At 33.4% G+C, this 25,000-nt stretch overlaps 3 protein-coding genes across 13 annotated transcripts in view; 1 reads left to right on the top strand and 2 right to left on the bottom strand.

Moving 5' to 3' along the window:
* Nucleotides 1-11,589, top strand: part of LOC136031767 (uncharacterized) — a 95,945-nt gene extending 84,356 nt beyond the window's left edge. For all 3 annotated transcript variants that reach the window (XR_010618579.1, XM_065711526.1, XM_065711518.1), the window contains one exon: nucleotides 10,703-11,589. Coding sequence is in view for 2 of the 3 variants with exons in the window: in XM_065711526.1 (XP_065567598.1) it covers nucleotides 10,703-10,770 (68 nt within the window). In the remaining variant the exon portion in view is untranslated. The remainder of the gene's footprint in view (nucleotides 1-10,702) is intronic.
* LOC136031733 (NADPH:adrenodoxin oxidoreductase, mitochondrial-like) overlaps nucleotides 1-14,816 on the bottom strand; it is a 53,722-nt gene extending 38,906 nt beyond the window's left edge. The window contains exon 1 of one of the 8 annotated variants that reach the window (XM_065711504.1): nucleotides 14,710-14,816. The gene's annotated coding sequence lies outside the window, so the exon portion shown is untranslated. The other 7 variants (XM_065711442.1, XM_065711471.1, XM_065711487.1 and 4 more) reach the window with 7 other exon arrangements.
* A 1,051-nt stretch (nucleotides 14,817-15,867) lies between these two features.
* LOC136031712 (adipocyte plasma membrane-associated protein Hemomucin-like) overlaps nucleotides 15,868-25,000 on the bottom strand; it is a 32,594-nt gene continuing 23,461 nt past the window's right edge. The window contains exons 6-10 of one of the 2 annotated variants that reach the window (XR_010618564.1): nucleotides 24,693-24,827; nucleotides 22,638-22,737; nucleotides 19,295-19,480; nucleotides 17,020-17,159; nucleotides 15,868-16,129 (exon numbers count right to left, since the gene is read on the bottom strand). Coding sequence is in view for 1 of the 2 variants with exons in the window: in XM_065711418.1 (XP_065567490.1) it covers nucleotides 16,016-16,129; nucleotides 19,295-19,480; nucleotides 22,638-22,737; nucleotides 24,693-24,827 (535 nt within the window). In the remaining variant the exon portion in view is untranslated. The remainder of the gene's footprint in view (nucleotides 16,130-17,019; nucleotides 17,160-19,294; nucleotides 19,481-22,637; nucleotides 22,738-24,692; nucleotides 24,828-25,000) is intronic. The other variant, XM_065711418.1, reaches the window with a different exon arrangement.

Below are 25,000 nucleotides of genomic sequence, written 5' to 3'. Positions count from 1 at the left end.
TGCCTGTTGTTTATTTGTTTAAGGAATATTCACATTTAATCATACGTACACACTTCAAATATTCTAGGGTAAAGGATTCGATTATTCTAAAACCACAAAAGAACATAGGCTTACTCAGGTGAAGGTCCGAAATTTCCTAGGAATTAGCTTCAATAATTGTGAAATATAAAACTTGTTATCTGTAAAGGTATGAATCTACCCACTCTAGTTTTCTTTTTAAAAGGAAGGCCATATTTGGTCATTTGACCACATCAAAAACGAAACCAAAAAACTAAGTCTCTTAATCTCATTGTACTTATTTTTCATAGATACCGTTGATATTGCTATAAAACTAGTAAATATATAGTAGCAAGAAAAATACCCAACTTAAACTTGAACCACCAACTGATTTAAAAAAGAGTATTTAGGAAAAGAGGAGTAGTATATTCTTATCAATATACATCCTGGCCCTAGCTCTACAGGTGCTTTTTTACAATATGTCTAGGAAGATTTTTTTCTAAAATAATGAGCTTTGACTTATCATTTCTCAGCTTACTTACTTTCCTAGTTACTCCCACACTGGCTGGTGTATATGGCGACAAAAGTGCCTCTCCATGATGACCACTGAAGAGTTTTTGGTCAAAAAGCCTTCCAAAGATATTTCTACCAATGTAAGATCCTTCTATAGCCACAATCCAAGCATTGCTTTTTGCAATCCATGCCTTCAATTGCCGAGGAGGGAGGTCAGTTCCAAACATTCATTGGAAAGCTTGCAATTAGCCATACAGACCATGTGCCCCAATAGTACCATCTAATACTGAGAATCTCCTAGACTATAAGCAGTGGCTTTGATCTTCCACATATGAAATTTGTTGTAATTCTTTCATCCTTCATGTATGGAGTATTGGGTTTGGGTTTTATTGGACCTACCTTTAGCTCCAGAAAAAAGCCAACTTTAACAAAAATGCTTGAGTGCTCTTGTCACCCCCTATCTAGAAAATCAATTATCAACAGCATCATCTCAATTTGTTAGTGGCTGTTATTCTAAAAAAAAAAAAACTGCCTGGAGAAGAACAACCGAAATTATAAAGGACCTAAGAACCCTGCCCTACAAAGTTTGCTTAAAAAGGGTCAAACTGCCAAAACTCCAGAAATATTGGAATGATGTGATTCAGGCTTGGAAAATATTGAACTCGCTACCCCTTCCCCCCTCTGTTACTACTATGGGTCAAGGTCACTCAAATAAGTTCAACAGCAAAGCAGCTCTACAAGGGTTAGTCATAATTTATTCTCAATTCAATAACTGTCATCAAGGAATAGCCTACCTAAAGAAAAACTGTATAAAAAGACAAGTCTAAGAAGAATAAGATAGGGATTAAAAAGACCGGTCAAAAAGACATTTCTTCTTTTAATCCCAGTGACTCCTGTAAGAAGGCAACCAAAGCATCAAAAATCAACCAGAAGAAATAGCAAACATTTTGGGCTAATAGTCCTAGTCCTTCATAAGTTACAATGACTTGAAGAAAACCAACTAGACTGAAAAGCCTCTCCTTTCTTTCTAACAACGTTAAGGAGGCTATCACGAAGAAAAGTCAACATAGAGGAAGCAGCCAAAATACTAATGCTGCACCCACGACAACCAATAAGCTCATTGCCAAAAAAACCTGCACAATATTTCAAGAAAAGTAATGCAAGACAAAGTATACTCTAAAATTTCAGCATTATCAATCAAGCAATAATCCTTCCCATTGATGCATCCCTAAGCCAAGGAAGCTTGGTGGTTCAATTGGTAAAATCCAAAAGAATATTAAAGAATGATAAACACATATTTTAGCATCTACTTGCTCAATATAGACCACTTTTGGGTGCTAGACTTCCCATTTTGGTTCCTACAACTCCCTATACTTCCATGTACATGTCTAGAGTCTCAATGGCTCTTGATGATGCAATAAAATAATTTATATTTTAGAGTCCAAAACAACTGATGGGACTGAAAACAGTCATCTGTCAATACCAAAATCGCTCTTTGATCCCATCCTTCAAACCCTACATATCGCCTATTCCACTTTACAAATTGTGAACATGTATCAGGCCAAACAATCCATGCCTGAAAACTGGAAAAAAGTCACAGTTAAGCTTATATTTTAAAAAGGAGACAAGTGTGGCTCAGGAAATTACAGATTATTTAGCCTAACTTCTGTTAACAGTAGAGCATCACCAATCACCCTTGTGAATCAACTACTGGAAAAGAAATTTATCAGCAATAACCAGCGGGGTTTTCAAAAGAAGCACTGCATTAACACTTACATTATGAATTTTTATAACCAGGTAACAAGTACTTTCGAAAACCATATACTAAAAATCATTTTGCCAAACCAGGCTAAAATTTTCAACTAAGTTGATCATTTTCACCTAATGCTGAAACTAAAAGCATATGGAATAAGTGGTCAGTCTTTTTAGTCATTGACAAGTCATGCATATTTGACTAAGAGGTTGCAGCAACCATTTGAATGTCACTCAAACAAGGCTGAACCAAAATTGAATTTCTTTGCTTAGGAGCAAAAGACCAATTAGTTTCATTGCCTAAAGCAGAGCTGCTCCTAAGAGGGGGGGGGGACCAGATCAGCTGCATAGGGCATCATGGCTGGGGGACTGCCCACTTTGATCAAATTTTTTCTATTTTGGTTCGGCTTTATTACTTATATTTGAGTCAGGAGAGGGGAGCTTTAATTAACTTTTCCCCAGACACCATCCACCTAAGAACAGCTCTGGCTTGAACTAAGTGAATTTAATGGTAAGTCATTCTGAATGCCAGTCAGCTCTGTCTTCCCTGCAGTGTTGTCTTCTTCCTGGAGACAACACTACCTGAAACCCAGTAAAGAACAAATCACGGAAAAAAGGTAAGAAAATGCAAGCATCTTTTGAGAAGTTACTTGTTTGGGGTATATCTGGGTTGCAGCAGTAGCTTTCAACCTAGTAAGAGACAATCCCATCCCATATTATGAAATATACTATTAGATCCAATATATATATTAGATCCGGGTTGTAGCGATAGCTAGCAACCTAGTAAGATTATAGTAAAGAACGAGCTCTAGTCCATAATAACTGAAATATTAATCGTGATTTTTACAATAAAGAATGTACTCTACCACATACTAACTGAAAGGTTAGTTAATATACAGAGCAACTTCAGAAATTGATGAATTTTTTTTTAAATTTAAATTCAAAACATATTACTTTAAATTCAATATATTAAAAATTCTCTCCAACAATTTGTAATAAAGAACAGAATCAAGACCACAGTAAAATTAGCAGTAGATACAACCCAGTAAAAGATGAAAACAGCCATTAATAACCATATCATGGTTTCGGCAGTAATTGCATACTCAAATGCATGTAGATATACTTATATAAAATGTAGTAACTCCTTTAGAGTTTTAACTTAAAATCTGATTGGTGAATTGAAATTATAGCAAAGATTTATATTAAAGGACACAAAACGGCCATAGTAAAAGAAATTTCAAAATCCAGGTTGCATCAGTAGCAAGCAGCCTAGTAAAAGACGATCACTTCCAATACTAAGAAATATAATAACCCAAACTCCTAAAGATAGCGTAAGATGAAAACAGAAATTACCCCATTAGAACACATGGTCACCGGCAGGGGGGCCCCCTAGAAATTTTGGACTACAAAGTAATTATAAGAAAACCAAAGGAAAAAGAAAAGAAATCAGAAACACTAAGAAAAAATGTTTGTTGTCCCATTGTTGGCTACCTGCCGAATGGATTTTGACCATTAATAAGGAAAACAGAAGTTCTAATTTGAGACTGCATGACCCCTTTCAAATTTTCCACAAACATTTTTCTATATGATTTGGTTTGACCAACAAAAAAATTAAAATTTTTCTTAGTAAAGAATGGTAAGTAAATAACGATCCTTGTCAATAACGAAAGTATAAGAACCTAACTATTGACAACATTCGATCAAAGAATTAGCTTTTTATGGTGGTCCTAAATATGTATTTGTTTATTAATAATTAGTTCAGTTATTAGTACACAAGAAAGTTTGTATAATTAAAAAAAAACACAAATAAAACAGTTTAATAAGGTGCAGTTTCGGTAAAAATATACCGTCAAATTTTGCTTGCAGTGCAAGAGTATCCACGAGCTGAAATATGAAGCCACTATAATCAGACATGTTTCCCCTGAACGGAATGATGGGAGTTTCTGTATTTTTCCCTTTGTGTTTTATTATCATTTATTATTTTCCAGGAGAGATTGTATTTATCTAGTTGTCACTTTGAAAAAGATTTAATTTTTTACAGTTACGAAGCGTAAAGATGTTAAATATATTGGTTTTTGGTATTCAAAATTAAATTAAAATTTTGACTTGAAAATTTTTATCTAATTTTTATAATCTTGGTTTTGAGGTTTTACTTTGAACAAACTACTTTGATAATGTGTTACTTTTTATAAACACTGAGTCTAAATGCATAAAATATTTTGGTGTTTGATACCCAAGTTCAAAGCTGTCAATAATGTTAAAAAATATCCGTTCAACGCTTCAGCATTGCTCAACAGAACTGAATGCTAGGAGTTTATATATTAGTTTTTGTAAGTGGGCTATTGTTTTGTGTATTTTTTGAAATTAATAACTTTTTTCATTGTTATATACTTTTACTTCAAGTGACAAAATTTTTCCATAGTCTTAAGAAAAATGTTAATCTATAAGCTTCATGAAATAAAAAAAGAAAACAAGTTTTTTGAACTGAAAATAAGGAGCAGCATTAAAACTTAAAACGAACAAAATTATTGGGTATATGAGGAGGGTTTTCGCCTCCTCAACACTTCGCTCTTCAGGATAACATTTTTCGACACTTTAAAAAAGCTTACTTATTGTTCTAATTAAACTACCCTTGTGTTTCAGGAGTCGCTTTTAAAGAATTCAGACAAAATTTAAACTTTAGTGTAAAGAGCGAGGTATGTGGGGGTAATCCCCCACATACACGTAATAATTTCTGTTCGTTTTAAGTTTTAATGTTGCTCCTTACTTTCAGCTGAAAAAACACGTTTTTGTTTCATTTCTGATCGTTTTTTAGATAACGCCAGGATATCTGGCTCCACCTCCACAGAAAAATCTCCCTCCCCATTGTGTTGTATCAGATTAACGACGCTTCTTGACTACTAAGGTCCCTGCGTCGGCCCTGCAGTGCATTCCTGCAGCATGATTCGATCTCTGGGTCCCGTACTACCAAGCTAAGCTCAAACCCACTGCGCCACCACAGGACCTCCCTCCCCATTGGAATATCCTCTGGACAATTCAATTCTGGAGGAAATTTACCCCCGGACAATTACCCTTGACATCTCCACGCGTAAAATTGAATCAGTAAACAGAAAGCAAGACATATAAAGAAATTTCGCATAGGAATTCAAGCAAATTCACCCAGTGTAAACTTTAAGCTGAAAATTTAACCCCCTGGAAAACTCCCTGTCCATGAAAAATTTCCCCAGCAGAAAATTCGTCCTGTCCAAAGACATAATTATTGGGACTTTCAACTGTGCTGAAAAAATACTATCTCAAAATTTTGCAGCACGATTTTGGGAAAAAAGTAGCGTGGGAGGTGGTCTAGTTGCCCTCGAATTCTTTTGTCACTTCAAAAGGGCAGTAGAACTAGAATGAGCCACCTCCCGACATTCTAGGCCCACTGGGTCAATACAATCACCCCTGGGGGAAAAAAACAAAAAAGCATCCGTCATTTTTCTTCTGGCAAAAATTACAAAGTTCCAAATTTTTACATATATGAGCTCAAAACCTTTAGAGTAGGGTTCTTTGACACGCTGAATCTGATGATGTGTTTTTCATTAAAATTGTATGACTTCTTAGGGGTCTTTCCTGCTTTTTTTTTCGAAAATGAGAAAAAAAATTCAGGCTCATAGCTTTTGCTAGGTAAAACTAAACTTTATTAAACTTATATATTTGAAATCAGCATAACAAGCCGATTTTTTTTATATATCTATTTGTATCAAAATTCCATTTTTTAGAGTTTCGTTTACAATTGATCCGGGGCCCTAAGTACTTACAGTTGGTTACCACGAACTGTCTGATCAAATACATTAAAATCCAAATAGAGATCATTGAAATATTGACAGTTTTATCTGTGCTACCAAAAGTATTGTATTCATAAAACTTTACAATTTCATGAAGTGTAATAAAACAAATAGAAAAGGTTTTTCAACTAAAGTAAGAAGCAAGTTTAAAGCTTAAAATAAATATAGATGACTCTGTCTATAATTGGGACTACCCCTTTCTCAACACTTTTTTCATTAAACATAAGTTTTTAGTGCTTTGAAAAATCCTTTGTTTTTTAATTGTAGGCTTATATTTTCTTAAAAACTCGGAAAAAAGCCAAACTTCACAGTAAAGAGCAGGGAGGTAAGGAGCACACAGTCCCCTTCATACAAAGAATATTCTGTTCAAACAGGTTCCAAATCTGTTCCTTGCTTTCAGTTGAAAAGCTCTTTTTTTATCTAATTTCTGATTGTTTCCAAATCATACCCATGCCTAACCAAGATATAATTTGAGGTACCAGTCCCTTAAAACCCTGGTTAATAGCTTGTAAAATGTGTAAATCAATAATTGTATGTTGATTAGTACCGTCCTATGTTTAAATTTGTAATGTCAATTTGGTAATATAGGCTACCTAAAAAATTAGTGATGAATAGTAATTTTTGTGAATAGTCCTTGTTAATATTACTTCTAAAGAATTTCGGTTTGATGAAAAGGAGTATTATTGTTTGTATGGATGGAAATTCTGTGAGACTTTTGATCTTCTACATAACTGAAGCCATCACAACCTCTACAACAGGATTTTTTATTGATAAATACATTACATACATTCTTTTAAATACAGTCAAGTACGTAATATAAATAGAAAAGAAAAATATGACCATTAAAAATTGCTGAAAACTAAGTTCCTAACAGTATTTGCCACCCTAAAGAAATTTCCAGGCGGGGATAATGATGACCTGCTTTGCCTGCTCCACCTATGTGCTTTTAAATAAAGGAATGTAATATTTTAGCTGTATAGAGAAACATTTTAATTAATTCCTACTCCCTCTTCCCCTTTCAAAATTTATATCAAGACTCGAGAAGAATAAGTGGTTTTTCCATTAAATGTACTTTTGTAGGAATCTACCATACCCCCACCTAAACCATTACTCATCCCCCTTCATTATAGCTGATACACAAATACAGATCACCAAACATAGCCTAATTTCATTACAAATAAAGCAAATCAACTTGGTTGAATCCTGTATTGCCACCGTCTGGCATTATTTCTTTTGAAACTGGAAAGCCTAAAATATAGTTATTGATACTTTTAAATCGATTAGCTTCTCAGAATTTTAAATTGATTGCAAATTCGTTCTCTTCAGTGTAAAGTCGTAGTTTTGTGCCCTAAACCAACTAAGCTGTCACCTAGCCCACACTGCTGTTCCGGCGTCTGGCACCCTGGAAAATTTTCCGCCGGTGCCCTTGTTAGAACCGTCTAGTCTGAAAGCCCTAAATAGGAGACTTACCATCCATTGGCTTGAATAACAATAAAAATATGTTGGCTTGAAAACAAAGAAAAGCTTATAGTAAAGAACAAGCTTTAGAACACAGTAAAATTAGCTATAAATGCAACCTAATAAAAGATAAACACGGCTAATAGTAAATAAATCATGGTTTCAGTAGTAGCTGCATATTAGAAAGTTAAATCTAAGTCGATAGTGACAATAAGTTGAAATCTGGGTTGCAGTGGTATCCAGCAACCTAGTAAGAGACAAGACAATCACATCCCTAGCAACCTAGAGACGATCATGCCCCATAGTAAAAAATGGAATAGGTCGTACCTCATAAAACTAGAATCAGATCAAAAACCAAAGTCCACCATTAGAGTTGCCTTGTCCAAAACCTCTACATAGGAAACTTATAGTCCCTTGGCTTGAACAAAGGGGAAAATATTGGCTTGAAATTCAAGAAAAGTTACTTTGACTACAATATTCCACATTGACAGCAGGTTTGTTATTTCTTTCCATTTTTTCTGCACAACTAGCAGGGCACTGGAACATAATAGAGAGCTGTTTAATAGCTCATTTTAAAGAAAATTGTTCTATTTAGAAACCCTTTGTAATTAACAAAATAATATTTAATTTAAAATTATTTTTTACCAAAAAACTGCGTTTTCATGGTCAAGATTGATGAATGATTATAATAAAGAATGAAAACTGGTGACTGACATATTAATTAATAGTAGAAGCTTTAGTGGCAGTTTTAGTGGCAGTATTATTATCAGTAAGCTTTTCTAGGGTATAGTGCCATATTTGATTTACTTAGGTGCTTGATTCTCTGAGGTTCATCTCTTACTATCGAAACTACTTACTATTAAAAACTTCTTGTGGTTTATCTTTGAAAATTATATAAAAGGTCAGCATAGTATAGTAAAGAACAAACCTTACCCCATATCAATAATAGCAAAGGGTGAACTCCATTAATGGCTGTGTTTCCAAAATATGTGCTTTTTGTCAAAAATTAGAGTTCTTCTTTCAACTATTCAGATGTAGGCATTCTAAATTGTCAAACAGGTCATCCTCAAATAGGGTAAGAGGAGTTATGAGAAGATTTAATGTAAGTTAGAACTTCCTAGGAGGGTACAAAAAGGGAGGCTTTGCATAGATTAGGATGCAGGGGGAGTGTGTGTAGCTGCGTTGGCCTCAATAGCTTGGTGCTACAATGAGTAGTTATTAGTAGGAGTATCTTAATTGTGTCCTACCAAAGCTGCTTTTTAAAGTGCTTATTATGATATACAACAAAGAGGGATTGGCTGTACACAAATAGCAAACCATAACAAAAGTATTCTTTAACCACTCAAGTTACATCTATAGTCAGTGAAGGAATTGTTTAACTCTCCTTTTTTACATGACACTGACTTTGATAGGCTTATTTAGGGTTTATGCTCGTCCACTTGTTGAAAACTCCCCTTTTACATTACAAGCACGTGGTTAAACAATTTTCGATTGGGCAAACCCCATGCACCAGGGCCCTTGGGGGCCATGCCAAGCCCAAGGTAAATTTTTTTTTGAAATTCTGACTATTTTGAAAAACATGGCTATCTTAAAGTTCAGCTGAAGTTTTTTTGGAGGGCGCGGGAGGGGTAGGGAAAAGAAGAGCAAGAGAGGGGGTCTAGTTACCCTCTTATTGCTTTTAAGAGTTAAAAACGGTATTCCATCATTCATTTCTAATTGAGTGTTGCTCTTCCGAAGTTCCTATGACAAACCCTTCCATACAAAGTGGCTCTGGCTTACCTGATCTTTGAACTGTTTTTAATTAAATGGCTATCTCTAAGTTTCTTATTAGATGCATTTGGGGAGAAGGGGGTGGGGGGCTAGTTAAACTCTGGTCAACTGGATTCTCATGGTCCAGGCCCCATTCCAAGCTGAAGGTATATTTATTGGAACTTCTGACTATTTTGGAAAAAATGGCTACCTTAAAATTCAGATCAAGTTTCTTTGGAGGGTACAGGAGGAGTAGGGAAAAGAAGAACAAGAGAGGGGGGCTAGTTGCCCTCCAATCACTTTTAAGAATTAAAAGGTGTACTACATCATTAATTTTCAATTGAGTGATACCCTTCCACAGTTTCTATAACCACCCCTTCCATGTGAAGTGGCTCTGGATTATCTGAAGTTTGAACTATTTTTAACTAACTGGCTATCTCTAAATTTTTACTGGATCCATTTGGGGAAAATAGGGTGTGGGGAGGACTAGTTGGCCTCCAATCACTTTTGACTCTTAAAAGGACACTATAACTTCCAATTGAGTGAGCCCAATCTGAAGTTTATAAAAGCATCCCTTCGGGAAAAAGCCTTATATGAACCTAGGTCATGACTTACAACACCTGCTCCTGGACTCTGATGAGTTGTTTTGACTCTGTAATTTTTGTTATCTGATCTTTGAACCATTTTTAACAAAATCAGTATCTCTTAAATTTTATAGGATGCATTTAAGAAAAAAGTGGGGTGGGGGCTAGTTGCCCTCTAATCACTCTTGACTCTCAAAAAGGACACTAGAACTTCTGCTTCCCAATTAAATGAGCCCCTCTGATATCTATACAACCAAACCTTCCACATAAAGCACCGCTAGAATTTTTCATAACTTGAATATATACTGGATGATGAGATTCAGGGGCACCAATTCACAGAAATGGAGAGGGAGAGGCATTTTTTCAACGAAATCACAAAAAGAGTATTTTAAAAATTTCGGCATCCTTGGTGAGTTTGGACGGCAGCACCCTGTTTTCCCATTTCTTCTTCTCATTTCGTCATTCATTTCTCTTTCCTCATTTGGCAATCAAGAATATGAATCAAGCTCCGCCTCTATGTTGATTTGATAAAAAGGTTCAAATTGAGGAAATAGCTGTTAAGATTTTCAAAAGAGTTTTTAATACTAAAAAGTCTACCAGTTAGAAAAAAAAAGACCAAATCAAGCCAGTTTGTCCAATTCAATCATTCATAATAAAAAATGCCAGTTCAACTTTGAACTGAAAAGTCTTTTTAAAAGCTGATGTGATAAATTGTGCTGAAGTTTAAAGGTTTTTAAAATTTTCAAACCATTGTGTGAATTGAAGATTCCTGCCAATATCCTTATCTTTCCTTAAAGATGGAAGTTAAACATGTTTATATTTTAGGTTATATCTACAAGAAAAGCAAAATATTGTGGCCAAGTTGGATCTTCTACTTCTACATCAGGGAATGACTCACAATGTTGTTTCAAAGATTCCAACAAAATAGGAACTCTTTGAAGTGCTGCTAACCCAATGCAATCATGTATGATGCTCCTACAGTTGCAGAGTCTCTACTGGGTGCCAATCCCACCAACTTTGTATAGAGGTAGTTTTGGAGTTAATGAGCTTTTGAAAAACTGAATACATGCTCTGTACTATAATATGTGCGTCCTGTGGTGGCACAGTGAATTTGACCTTAGCTTGGTAATACGGGACCCAGAGTTCGAATCATGCTGCAGGAATGCACTGCAGGGCTGACGCAGGGACCATAGTAGTCAAGAAGCGTCGTTAATTCTTAAATAATAAATAATAATACTATAATATGTTCTTGAAGTGGCACAACATCTACTAACATTTCCACTACTTAGAAAGGATCAAAAACCATTTGTACAATATTAGTCAAGCAAAGTATATTTGTTCATTTGTCAGGTTACAGGGGAAAATATTGCATTGGTCATGTCATTTTTAGGTTTTGAGAGTATATTAAAACTCACTGATTTAACTTGTTTCATAAATGTTTCTAAGCAATTGCAAAAAGAGAGATATATAATATTTCAATCCTACTCAATGCTCTTTATAGCACCCAAAAATCAGCAATCCTTTTCATATAGCCTATGGTTCTACATATTTGAAGGACTGGGATGTAGCTTTAACAGCAGTGAGTCATGTATTACATTTGGAAAGAATACAAAACAGGGAATCAAATGGCAAACATTTTGGTTGAAATGTATCTTCCCAAAAGAAGGACAGTAGGCTGCTAATCTTAGATATAGGAATCTTTAGACATTTTAAACTAGGCTAGTTAAGATTGACTGGCAACAGTCTCAGAAAATCTTATTTTTTTTGTCTTTAAGCTCAAACAGCTTTTATAGCTTAACCTATTTAAATACAATTATTGTTCTTTGCAACACTTATCTGGGATCAAATTTGTGCAAGATTGAGTCTACCTGCCTGTGATTGGTATACTTTCTTTCAAATTTACAATCCTACTTAAGATTGCAAAGCATTTTTCAAGATTAGACTCAGCCTAAAAAGGTACATTTGTGACTAAGCTCTAATTTTAACTATCATTGCTTTAAAATAGTATGACCAAAGGTTACAATGACATTTTGGTCATACTATTTTCATATTACCAAAAACCTTTTGGTTTTTTTTTATCAACCTTTCAGCTATTAACTGAAAGGTTGGTGGTTACCTTGTGACAGCATAGTGGATAAAGCCACAGTTGGAAATAACAAAGACTGAGGTTCAATCCCGTGTGTTGCAAGGAAACTCTGTCATTTTCTACCTTGTGGTGGTGTAATGGAGGTAGGCATTACCACCAATAAGGGGTTTCAGGTTCAATCCCAATCATCTCAGTTTAGCTTGCCTTGTGCTCTTTTTTTTTAGTTTCCTGCTATGATAGTAACCAAAGACTTAGAGTTTCTGACTTTGTGTAGTGCTATTGTCATGCAAATTAAATACAAGAAGATCACCCTATTTGAAGTTTATTCACCTTGATTGGTGGTACCATCTACTTGGATTTCTAAAAGCACCACCAGATGGCTACAGTAAACTAATGTCACAGGTTTCTCCTTCTCTTGAGCCATATCAGTACAGATGCTTAGAAGGATGCAGAAAAATTGTTTACTTTGTTACTTTACTGTGTAATAAGTTATAGTCACATGTTTTTTTGTTGTTTTTGTTGTAAGTACTAGCACCATGTAGTAAGAATTTTATTCTTAACTACAATTACTTGTATAAAAAACAAAACTGTATCCTAAAATAAATATATTACTAAATTATTCCAACTAGGGTAAAATAGCCAGTAGTTGGACCAGACAGAGAGCCTTAGTTTGGAAGGGGTAGCAGTACCAGGAGGGAAACATGGGACAAAACCTCTCCAACTAGCATTTGTTTGAAATGGGTGAATTAAGGCCAGGTTTACCATCAAAATAACATACCATAGTGGAAACTTTAAAAAAATGTTTTAAATGACCATTCAAAATCAACAGATCACATAACAACTTACAGAAGGCAACAGGAAACTTTGTCAAGGTTGAGATTGTTGCTAACTTTTTTGACCTATCAGAGGTGACCTCAGTCAAAGGCAGAGTTATGCACATGTTGTCTGTTATAAAATTCTTCATTGCTCTCAGATACCATTATGGTAGGAAAATTTTACAACATGAAATGAATGGACATTCAAAGTTTCTGCAACACCAATAGGAAAGGCTCCTATAGAAATGGGACAAAATGAAGCCCTCTCACATAATGAAATGCCCAAGAACACAACAATTGTTTAAACAACTGCATTTTAGAATGAAGAAATTGTTCCTGGTATGTTGGCACTGATACTGAAAAGCACAGAGAAAAAGCCAAGGAATAAGAGAAAGCTTTGTCAGTTGGCTGGGGAAAATGAGAAAAGCTTTGATGAGGCTACAAAACTTACCCTAGTAAAGGCAATAGGCTAAGTAGACTTGGCAAAAGATTGAAAGAGGACCAACAGTGCATTACTGAAGCACTGGACAACCAGTGTATTGCTTGAGTAAGTTTTATTTTTGTCCTAATTTTCTTTTTGAGACTGGGAGTATGTTCCTGGTGGGAATTTTCATTTGAAATTTGTTTACTTCAAATTTAATACAAATCAACAACAAAATCAACAACATCCAAAATGAAGAGCAAAGATACAGGCAGTTAAAAGATTTGTAAGAACAACAATTAGAGTGTGTCAAAAATGACAATGAAGAGCAAAGACCCACACAGTTAGAAGAAAAGCTGCAGCATGTCAAAAGTAAAAATGAAGAGCAGACACACACACTTAGAAGACATGTGACACCAAGCATGTGAGCAAGTCAAAAATGAAAATCAAAGACAAACATGGTTAGAACACATGCAAAACCAAACATGTGAGCAAGTCAATGAAAATCAAACTAAACAGCTTGAATCAAAATGTGTCAAAGTTGAAAATGATAGTTATGACAATTGGGTTTGGGATTTTGACACAGATAAGGGCATAAATGCCTACCATACCATTGTTAAAAAAAACAAAGGTTTGGTGATATGTATTTCATAATGATAAAAGAGAAGCCAAGGCAAAACAAAAAAAAAAATTGAAAATGATAATTACTATGTTTTGGATTTAGACAGGGGTAAGGTCATCAATGTCTATCATATCTTTGAAAATCAAGAACCTGGACTAGATAAATTGTTGGAAGTAAAAGAAGTTTTTGTCCCACCACCTGAACAATTACAAGAAACAAACATTTGGCAATGTATTTAATAACAACAAAAGACAAACTGAGGTAAAAGAACAATTTTTGTCCTACCACCTGAACAATTAAAGGAAACAAAGGTTCAGTGATATGTATTTAATAATGACAAAATACAAGCTGAGGCAAAAGAAGTTTTTGTCACATCACCTGAACAATTACAATAAGCAAATGTTTGGCAATATTTTTTTTGGTAATGATGAAAGATGAGCAAAAGCAAAAGTTGAAGGTCCAGTAAAAACAACATGATTTTACAAATGTACTAGCCTACTTCTAATTTCAGGTCCATTTGGACATCATGACATCAAGAAAAGGCTCAAACTGTCTATGTTTAGAGAAAAGGCTCAAACTGTCTATGTTTAGCCTACCGTGTTCTGGAACCTGGTGGTGAATTCACTGGGCTCCTCTTTCAATAGGCTAAATATTGTTTTGATAAACCTTAAAATCAATTTGAAGTAACAGTAACATACAAAAAACTTGATGTATATAGTTCTAGCCTATACAATCAGGCTACATGCTTGACCAACAGGGGGGGGGGGGTAAACTCTACTTACAACACAAATGAATTTTATATTTGGATTTGAGATGAAATTCAGATACTAAAAGTAGCCTGTCTATTTCATAGCTATTTCAATGTGCAGTTGCCATTATATAATTAACTGTTTCATTTTATGTATATCCCTTTCTAAGATTTTAAAATTCCCCTCATCTATAAACATAACGACAAGATGGAAATGGTGGTGGATGGGCTCTCTTTTCGACAAGAGCATTTGTACCTTTTAAAAATATTTGCTTTATCAATAGGTAGTAAACACGAGTTGCCGCCGGAGCTACATTTTCGTAACGTAAAAAATTAAAAGCATGACTTTTGATAGGACAGTTACATAACTTTTGAGTTACCAAATTCTACCTTATCCAGATGTTTTTTCCACTTTTAACAGTATCAAAAGAGAAGTTCAATCGATGGGCCACAACCAAGAGTTCGAAAATGACCCCAATTTTGAATATCCTTGGCAAAAGTATTCCAGGCTTAACTTTTGTTCTTTTACAAGATATTGAAATAATATTTGAAAGTTTCTGAGGTCATTTCCCCAGAGGAGATCATTATGATTATCTCTTGAAGTGCATAGAATTGCATGGTGAAAACTACGAATCCCATGGAGGGTTTACACAATGTTCTTGATGGTATGTTCTCTATGCTCATATAAGTCTTTGGAAAATTTTAATGGACAAAAGCGTGACATTGCTGTTCAATGTCTGATGGCGTCACAAGCTGCTCAGCACCAGGGGCAGAAAATTTCAAAATATAAATACTTGCTCCATGAATTTCAAGACCCATTCAAACATATCCTCAAGAAGAAAACAAGATGATATACCTGAAGGTAATCACTCACATGAAAAGGTAAAAAGATGTTTTGTATTTAAAAATACCTACAAAGAGATGTTTTTTCATTAATTTTGTACAGATTTCCAAAAACGAAGAATATTGTTGACTTCAGCAATATCTTACTCTTTGTTCTATGTTTCTGTGTCCCCAGGTGCCTGTGGTCACATCAAAGCTTATATAAATTTAGAAGATGAAGACATTATGGCTCATCAAGCAATGTCGTTACTTTTTTTTGCACAGAGGTACAGGTTTTTGTACCTTTAACTGTAAATTAGCAAGTCTTACCTGCAGTATTTGCATAGAAATTTTTTTATAGCGTAGCTATAGCTATATTGTAGACAAATAGTGAAGCTTTCAAACAACTACTGGTTGGTCTCTGGTATGTCGATGTTCACTTAATGAACATAGAGTTTGTAAACCGTGAGGCTTCATTTAAAAATGGCATGAATGCAATTTATTGAAAACAAACAAGATTACGCTACTAGAAAGTTTAGTAACAAAAAGTAGAAAAGAAGGCGATGATTTAATATCACAGAACTCAAAACCTAAGATTGAATTACTGGGAATACTGTGATCTCCTCACAACAGATCAAATGTTACATCTCCTTCACTCCTCAGGAGAACCATTGGACCCTTTGGAGGAATACGGGACAAAAATTTGTTCCATGGAGAGGCAAGCCACATGACACCATCCTACAAAAAAAAAGAAAACTGAATGTGATAGTTTTTTCTTAATGATTGGCATGTAAACTGTGCCTAAATAAATTAGAACCAAAAACTTAAAATCAAATACACATACAAAAAGATACCAAAGTTGAACAAACGAAGAAAATTATCAAAATACACTTGCACCATTGGTGATCACTCAACAGGTGAATACTACCGGATTTTTTAAAATAAGCATTAGTTTAATATCATTTTGAATTGAAGCCATTTAAAAATAAAACTAACAGGCTATTTTTTTTCTTGATTTAATTTTTGTTTATTTTTTCGAAACTTTTTTCTTTCTTTTGTTTGTTCACTACTTAGTTTTTAATCTCCTTTTTTTTGTTTTATATGCACTCAGGTTACTATAAAATATACTTGCATAATATTCTAGTACATGCAAAGTCTTTGGATTTCGAGTAATTTTCTTTTAGAGATAAAAAAATAACTTATGAAAAAAGAGTTCAAACATGTTAAAAGCAAATGAGATATTGAAAATTAACAGCAAATCAAAGATTGAAGAAACACTGAACAGGTGACATTTCCTTCTCTTACATAAAAAAGTATACCCATCTCGATTGCTTATCCTGGTCTCACTGGTAAAGCCATCCTCAATGCATATAGAGCTGCCGTTTAAATGCTGCTTTATTTAGTACCTTAACGATCAGGGTTGGATCACATAGGGGGGCTCCTGTGACGTAGGTCCAATATGACATCTATTCGTAAGAACCTGACAAGCCAAAAAGAAGTAATCTAAATACTACCATACGAATTTGACATGCACATGTTATAAATCCTCCTCCCCCGAATCCTGGATTTACCCCTATCAGCAATTTCCAGATTTTCTGAGTAAAAAACCCTCGGTTCGAGGTAATTACCTTTGAGAAATAGGCTTCACTTAATCCTGGGATAGTCCTAGACGGATTATGCCAGGATTTGATGATGTCACCTTCCCAGTCAATTTCAACAATTAAGCCATACATCCAAACATTAAAGACAATGGCTCCATTCTCAATATCTAAAATTAAAAAAAGAATACGCTGCAATGATCCATATCCTGCAACAAGGAAAAACCAGCAATGTGTTTGATGGTGACTAGAACTAGCCGTCATCGAGATACATTTGAGCTACAGCGAATGACCTAACACATAGCTACAATGCGAAAATAGTATGTCATAGCATGTCAATAGTCTTGTTTATAAATGAAAGAAAGAGAAAAATCCAACTAATATCTCTTAACTTAAACAGTTTCAAAAAGACGATTTAACAATTCGAATTGCCAGTCACACATCATAAGTCCGCACTTCTATTGTGAAAAATTTCAAACAACACTAGTCTAAATATATTTTTCAAAACAATTTTCTAGTTTGAGAATTGATAAGCATGGTTGTGCATTTTTCTACATATGAAAAGCCTATTAAGCTCTTGTTATGTGTGCAATGAGCGATATCTTAAAAGACTAGTTTTTCTTTTTTTTATATATGTTTTTCTTTTTTTAATTGTTTTTATATAATAGATTGTAAATAGTGTAAAAGACAAACAAACAGTTAATACAGATTGTATTATTGAATACTTGATTAATATAGAGTGGTAGAAAAAATGGAAAAGAACTGAAACCTGTTTTTTTTAGTTTTTTTTTTTAATGATAGCCATTGAGCTTAATTTTTTCTTTTTTGCCCCTTCTTTTCAGTTTTTTTTTTAGTTTTTTCTTTTTTTCATTTTTATTTTTTTTCTTTTTTAGTTTTTTATTTTTTTAGTTTTTTATTTTATAGTTTTATTTTTTTATTTTTTTTTATTTTTTTATTTTTTTTTATTTTTTTATTTTTTTTAATTTATTTTTCTTTTTTAGTTTTTTCTTTTTTTCAGTTTTTTTCTTTTTTCTTGTCAGATTTTTTTAGTTTTCTTCTTTTTTTAGTTTTCTTTTTCTTCTTTATTCTTAAGTTTTTTATCCTTTTTTAATTTTTCTTTTTTTTTCTTTTCTTTTTCTGTTTTTTTTAAGTTTTTTTCTTCTTTTTCTTTTTTAGTTTCTCTTTTTTTTAATTTTTTCTTTTTATTTTTGCTCTTTTTTACCTTTTTGTTTTTTTTAGTTTTTTGTTTTTTAGTTTTTTTTACATTTTTTAGTTTTTTCTCAGTTTTTTATTCTTTTTTTTAGTTTTCTTTTTCTTCTTTATTTTTTAGTTTTTTTCCTTTTTTGGGTGCCTCAATCTACAGAAAATATAGAATTTCCCATATATATATATATATATATATATATATATATATATATATATACATATATATATATATATATATATTTATATATATATATATATATATATATATATATATATATATATATATATATATATATATATATATATATATATTTTCTCTAAATGAAAATACAACTGGTTAAAAACACTGACAAGAATTCCTATATCGACTTCTTCGGCCTTTGTGCGACACCAGTTCGAACTTTCGGTAGATAAGAGTTTCAATCACTTTGGTCGTGTTAGGAATAATAATAATAATCTGTTGCAGTTCATCAAATGAATTTGAGCTCTGAATACTACTTAGCAGCTTTTGTAAAAGTTCAAGTGCCCAGATTCGAGAAATTAGATGGTACTAATGTCAAATGTAATGAATGTAGGTCATACAACTGTACAATTTCATTCACTAATTTAATATAAGGACACTAATGAAAGTGTAGACAGTCCAAACCTGATTGATTACAGGATGAAAGCCGAAAAAGCAGCATAAAATCATAATTAAAGCCAAACATGAATGAGGCTTCGATAGTTATTTCAGCACCGGCAATGCGATAAAAATCAAAGAGTTTACGCACCTTATAAGAATGAAGCCAACACCATAAAACTTTTGGCTTTTCTTGGCACTTTTTTTTTCCAAACTCGAATTTGTATTTGCTCCAAAAATTGAGGTAAAAAATAATTTTGCCAATTACACTAATTACATTAATTTTGCCTTGATATTCAAAAAATGTCAAACACTAGACGAAACTGGGGGTTTTTCTAGAACAAAGACCCAGCTTTCGCTCTTATATGTTACATATTCTCTTTAATCTCAGTGAAAAATATGTAATGAAAAAGCCGGTTCAGTATCCTCAACGACTGTCAAATTTTGGTGACAAATAAAGTAAACTTATAAAATACTTACATGGTATGACATCCATAGCGTAAATGTATTGAGGGGAGGGGGCAAGTACTTGGCACCCATTTCCAGGATCATCCTGGTTAAAGCAAATGGACGAATTCCAATTAGTCGCAACCAAGCATTATTTGTCAGTGTTTCAAAGTCAAGGTACCAAGGATATTCGCTAAATCGAGGAACGACTATTCCTGCCTAAAAAAGGGTGACATAATAGATTAAAAAATAGATAGTAAAGAAAGAGAAGTAAAAGAAAATGATGAAGAAACATAACAGAAACGATGGTTTTCAATGAACAAATAAAACAAAATATAAACCACCTAGACATTTATCTACTCTACAATTTGTAGACCAAACCAAATTAAAAAAAAAAAGGAGCGAAACTTCTTTTGAATCTTCTCTCTTGTTTGTTTTGATGATTTGATTAACAGAAATAATTTTTTTCTCAATTGATTAAAGAATTTGGTAGATGTAGAATGACGGCTCCTCAGAAAGAAAAAGGTTAATAAAAGTAGTTCCATTAGATTCTTAATTTTATGCTGGCTTTCCAATATAGTAATCTTTATTAAGACAATACACCCCACCAACCTCCCTCCAATGGACCCAAATATAGCCCTGATAATATATTTATTTTGTAGTTTCCATGGATTGATCCTTTGTATAACGGGTATCTACTCTGTAGAATTCAAGATATCCAAATTAGCCTGTTTGAATATGGATAAAAATACTTTTTAAATGGTTAAAAATGCGAATAAAAATAAAAGCAGACAAGATAATCGGATTATTATAAAATGCTGCATATTACAAAGTGAGAATTTCATTATCTTAGCATTACTTTTTTTAGTGCGATATATATCATACGGCAATATATGGGATCTTAAGAGGTGCTGGGTGTGAGGATGAATTGTGAAAACACAACTTTGACCATAAAGAAAATCTTTAAAACTTTTTACGCATGCTGACCAATGATCTGCGTTGCGCAAATACCGATCTCCTGATTCAATGCCTTCGGCCGGGAGTGCAATGCGTGGTTCAAAATTAGCAATTTAAAAATGCCTTTCTTTTTGTTCTAGCATATCACCTTCTGGAGAGCCAATATTTTACGCCCTTACCAAGAGTTCAGGGTAAGGTAGTCACTTATTAGTTGCAATTTTCTTCTTTTTTTGGGGGGGGGGCGGGGGCAACGAAACTTTAGTAATTTTTACTTTTTGTTTGAAAAAGGGCCAACAAAAGCATGTCAATATTTTTTTGATTTCATTTATTTTTTGCCGTCGATGATGAGGATTCTGGAGTACCTACTATTTTTCTTTTTCAAAATGTCACTGGTATACGATATTACTTCAAGGTACTAGTGCACAACCTAGGTTATATTACAGAAAAAGGAGGAAGTATTATTCTTATTTTCAATAAAGGTTTTCAAGAATATCTGATGAAAGATTAAGTTTGACTAGTACATAGGTTTACAAACTCAGAAAAATAGGATTAGAATCTGGGTTCAACCAAGCTAGTTTACTAGGAAAGTCGACTAAAAAAGCAACCCCTTCCAAGAGCGCCATCACTAGGAACCAGCTCAAATATAAACCACCTTCACTACAATTCTTTTAAAGTGCCAAGGACATCAAAATAAAAACAAATTTTGCTCGCTGAACCCTTGTTAGATCCGTTTACACCTAAAAACAGCGATTTTCTTAGATTTGTTTTTGGGTTGCTTCAAATCATGAAGTTTTTAGAATACTGTCATATTTTTTTTTTAATACTAACCGTGCTACATAGTGAAAATAAATCAGAAAAAAACCTTCAAAACCCTTGAAAATAAAACGTCAATTTGACACCCTATGCATCGACAATAACTCTGGATGATCTTTATAATACTTGTAAAAGTTTTTCCCAAAAAAATTGAATTCCTAGTTTTTCTTACTTTTTTAGATACACATAGTTTTGCAAATTTCAACTTAACCAAATCAGGTAAATCAGTTTCTTTTTACTTTTTTTTGTATTTCAATAAATGGTGTGGATCCCTTGCTGGTTACAAACTTTCGTAACAACGTCAAAAAAAACTTTCCGCATCTCATATTTTTTGCTGCCATCATTACAGATTTACACATCATGCAAGCCAAAAAAGTTTTTTTTTCTAAAACATAAGGAGTATCAAGTGCTGAAGATTTTGGTTTGTCTGCTTTTAACTTCCTACTAATCTGAATCCCCTAGACTTGTATCAATCGAAATCAATTTTAGTTAACATAGTCACAACAAAAAGGTGAAGGGAAAAAAGAACTATTTTCAGTCTACATTTCACTATTTCTTGGTCATCCAGATAAAAAAAACATTTCTGGTAAAAATAACCCTTATAGGGTAATCACTCATGTTGCATCTAAATATGACCTCTACCAAATCACAATATATCGGTTTTTTATTCATAAAATTATTACAACTATTACTAACAACTGCTTGCAGCATGCCACCAGACGCAAACACAACTATGTACCCTCTTTCTCCAACCCGATCTGGCCAAAGCTTCACTTTTGACTCTCTTCCATTAAGTTTTATATTCCTTTGGATCTTTTCTCCTCTTCCGATCGCATTAGGAAATCTAACTAAGACCTCGTTTTGTCTCAAATGGCTGGCCAAAAATCTCAATTTGTTGTGACCTATCATCCTTCATCTTTGAAGCGAAGCCTAACCATCTTAGCCATTCATTCGCCTCAATCTAAGAAAGTGTAATTAAACCCACAATTCCACAGCTCACCTAAAACTATCCTTAGACCTAGAGAACCTAAATCTATTTTTTATTATTTTTTTTATTTAGGCTATGCCCATTAAACAGACACTCTTTGCTATCACTTTGAATGAAACCCAAAAACTTAGAACTGGAGTTGTAAGAGCTTGCAACTGTAATAGATTCTAAAGGTTCAATATTATCTTCTGAGCTTACATAAGAAGACAATACTTTAGCCTTTTTACCTACACATCATTAAGCCCAATTTTGATTGGACCTACGTAGTTCTGTCTAATCTTGTAGATGTTAGAATTTTCGAAAAAACAATAAACACTGTTTTAGCTACTTTCTTTTTTTATACAATAGTTTGTTTACCAATTTGAGGACGAGACAGTCGTTGAAAGTGGGTAAGCCTCGATTCAATTAATCTCGCAGAAACCAGTCTCAAGTCAATCAACCCATATAGCCGAAAAGTACCATTACCTAATGGTAAAAAAAACTACGCACTGAACTCGGTGAAATAAGCTACAAAATAAAGATTTTCCTTAACATAACAACAAAACATTTAAAAAAGAAAATTTATGTTAATACAATTCTTTTCCCCACCCCCACCCCCGAAAAAAAGAAAGAACTAACCAGCATGTTTCCACTTGGTGACAGCTTGAGATTGTCAGGAGAACCTGGTACATTTGCAAAAACTTCTCTTGTACCACCTTTTGGTCCTTTTAGCCAATATCTAAAATATAAACCAACAATTGCAAGTTTAAAACTATTCTAGGATCACGTATGAAATGTCTTAAATGAATAAAGCACATTAAAATAATTAGATCACGCTTGGAAGAGAAAGGAAAAAAAGAAAACATTCAAGGTCTAGGTTATTGAAGTCAAAAAAAAAAAAAAAAAAAAAAAAAAAAAAAAAAAAAAAAAAAAAAAAAAAAAAAAATATTGACTTGGATCTGATAAACCAATCATCTTGTAGAAAACACGACATAATTTTAAATAGGCCTACTGGAGAATACAGAGAGTGCATTCTAATTTAAAATTGAATTGGAAAATTTGAAAAAAAAAATGTATGGGTAATCTGTGGGTATAAATACTTGCTTTTTGGGGGTATCCCTATGAGCATATATTCAACTACAGTAAAAAAAAAATAAATAAATGATACTAGTGGCATCTGAATTTGCCACGCATGTAACCTATTAACAAGACTTTAGGGCTGAACAGGTTTTAAGACTGATGCTACAGATACCTATGAATAAACAAAACCAAGGTTTTTTTTTTCTTTTAAATTTATAAAATTTAACAATGTAAAAGCCAAATGGAACGATTGTAAAAAGAAAAGCTAACAGCTTCCAGTTTCCTAGAAAGTAGCCCGCTCTTATGCAATCGAAGTACCTCAGTCCTTACTCAAGCGGTGTATCGTGCACAGGTGGAAAATTGATGATTAGGACACCTCATTATTAGCATATTTGGATGATGAAGAGTATATTTGGATGATGATTTAGTGTTTAGATTGGTATTAACAATCTAAGAGCATACGACTGATTTTTTATGTATTATCCGGATATTGTTCGAAAAAATTTTGCTTCATCAAAAGTCGGTGGACTTTTCGTTTGATATTATATAACGCTTCATTATTTTTAACAAAATCAATGCTCGTCATATTCATCAAACTAGCTCGTCAAAGTCACATTTCCACTTTTCATTCGAGCAAAATGGTAACGGCAACACTTAAAAAACATCCTTCAACTGTTTATCAACGCTATGACGACCATCAAGCATCTGACAGACTACTTTTTGACATTACAGTGACACTCGACATTCTCTACTAAACCTACTCCGATGGTATGCATAGACAACATTTTGGTCACTCTACGCTACATAACGGCCTCTAGAGAACGACACCGCTTTTCCATGAATTTAAATATGAGAATGGTATCTGAGAATGACAAACAGAGCACTAGAAAAAATTGAGATATAATTTTTGAACATTGAACTGGGATTGTGGGGCTGTAGGAAATGAGGATGGTAAGAATCCATATAGAAAACATTGCGATATTTTGATAATGAAGAATGGAAGAAATATTTATTTCGAGTTCAAAAACTACTTTTTTTATATTTTTCAATACCAGATGCTAGCTTCCTTGTAAGTTATCCAGCTCTAAATACGTCATTGTATTTACTAAACAGTCTTAAGGGAACGTAAGACAAATACAGAAAATTAATACAGGTCCTTATGATGTAGTAAATGTATTTTCAAAAGAAAGACCAATATTACGAAAATAAAATAACAAAACTGAAAATCAAAAGGTTTTGTTTAAAGTTACTTTGAAAACATTAAAAATTATGTACTTTGATAACAACCCCAACAATTATATGATCTTCTAGCTGGTAAGGACCCATAACCCTGTGCTTCCACTATACCAATATTTTGCGAGGTCATTCCAAGATTTTCCAAAAGAATATTTGTTTTTCTCCCAAATCACCCCAAAGTAAAACGGTAAAAAAAAATTAGTGATTTAAATTTTGAGTTAGTCTTTATATTTTTACGAATGTTAGTTTTCAAAGAAATTTCAGAGAACCCATTTTTTCTTTCGGGTAAATGTAGGGATTCCCCAGAAAATTAGGGGATAATAGAAGCACTGCAACCCTGACAAAATGAGAATATAAGTACAGAAAAAAACAAAAAACCTCGTTAGTCTATGACGGAAGCATTCAGCAACAACAACAAAATCTTCATGAGGAGACAACTGAATACCATTCGCGAAGTGTAAGTCTTCCATCAGAACATTGTTTTCACCAGTCGCAGGATTGTACCGAATTAGCCTTTGAAAAGAATAGAGTAAAAATATCAAAATAACAGAACGATTCATGGGAAATTTCTATATTTAAAGATGAAGAATCGATGAAAAATATGACTTGAAAGAGAAGGAAATAGAAAAGACAAATAGAGAGACCAAAAAAGAAGAGAGGGAGTGAGAAACAGAGAGAGGGAAAAG

Source organism: Artemia franciscana, chromosome 1, assembly GCF_032884065.1.
Source record: "Artemia franciscana chromosome 1, ASM3288406v1, whole genome shotgun sequence".
NCBI lineage: Eukaryota > Metazoa > Arthropoda > Branchiopoda > Anostraca > Artemiidae > Artemia > Artemia franciscana.
The sequence above is the reverse complement of the archived record's forward strand: the minus strand, read 5'-3'. Positions and strand labels throughout refer to the sequence as shown.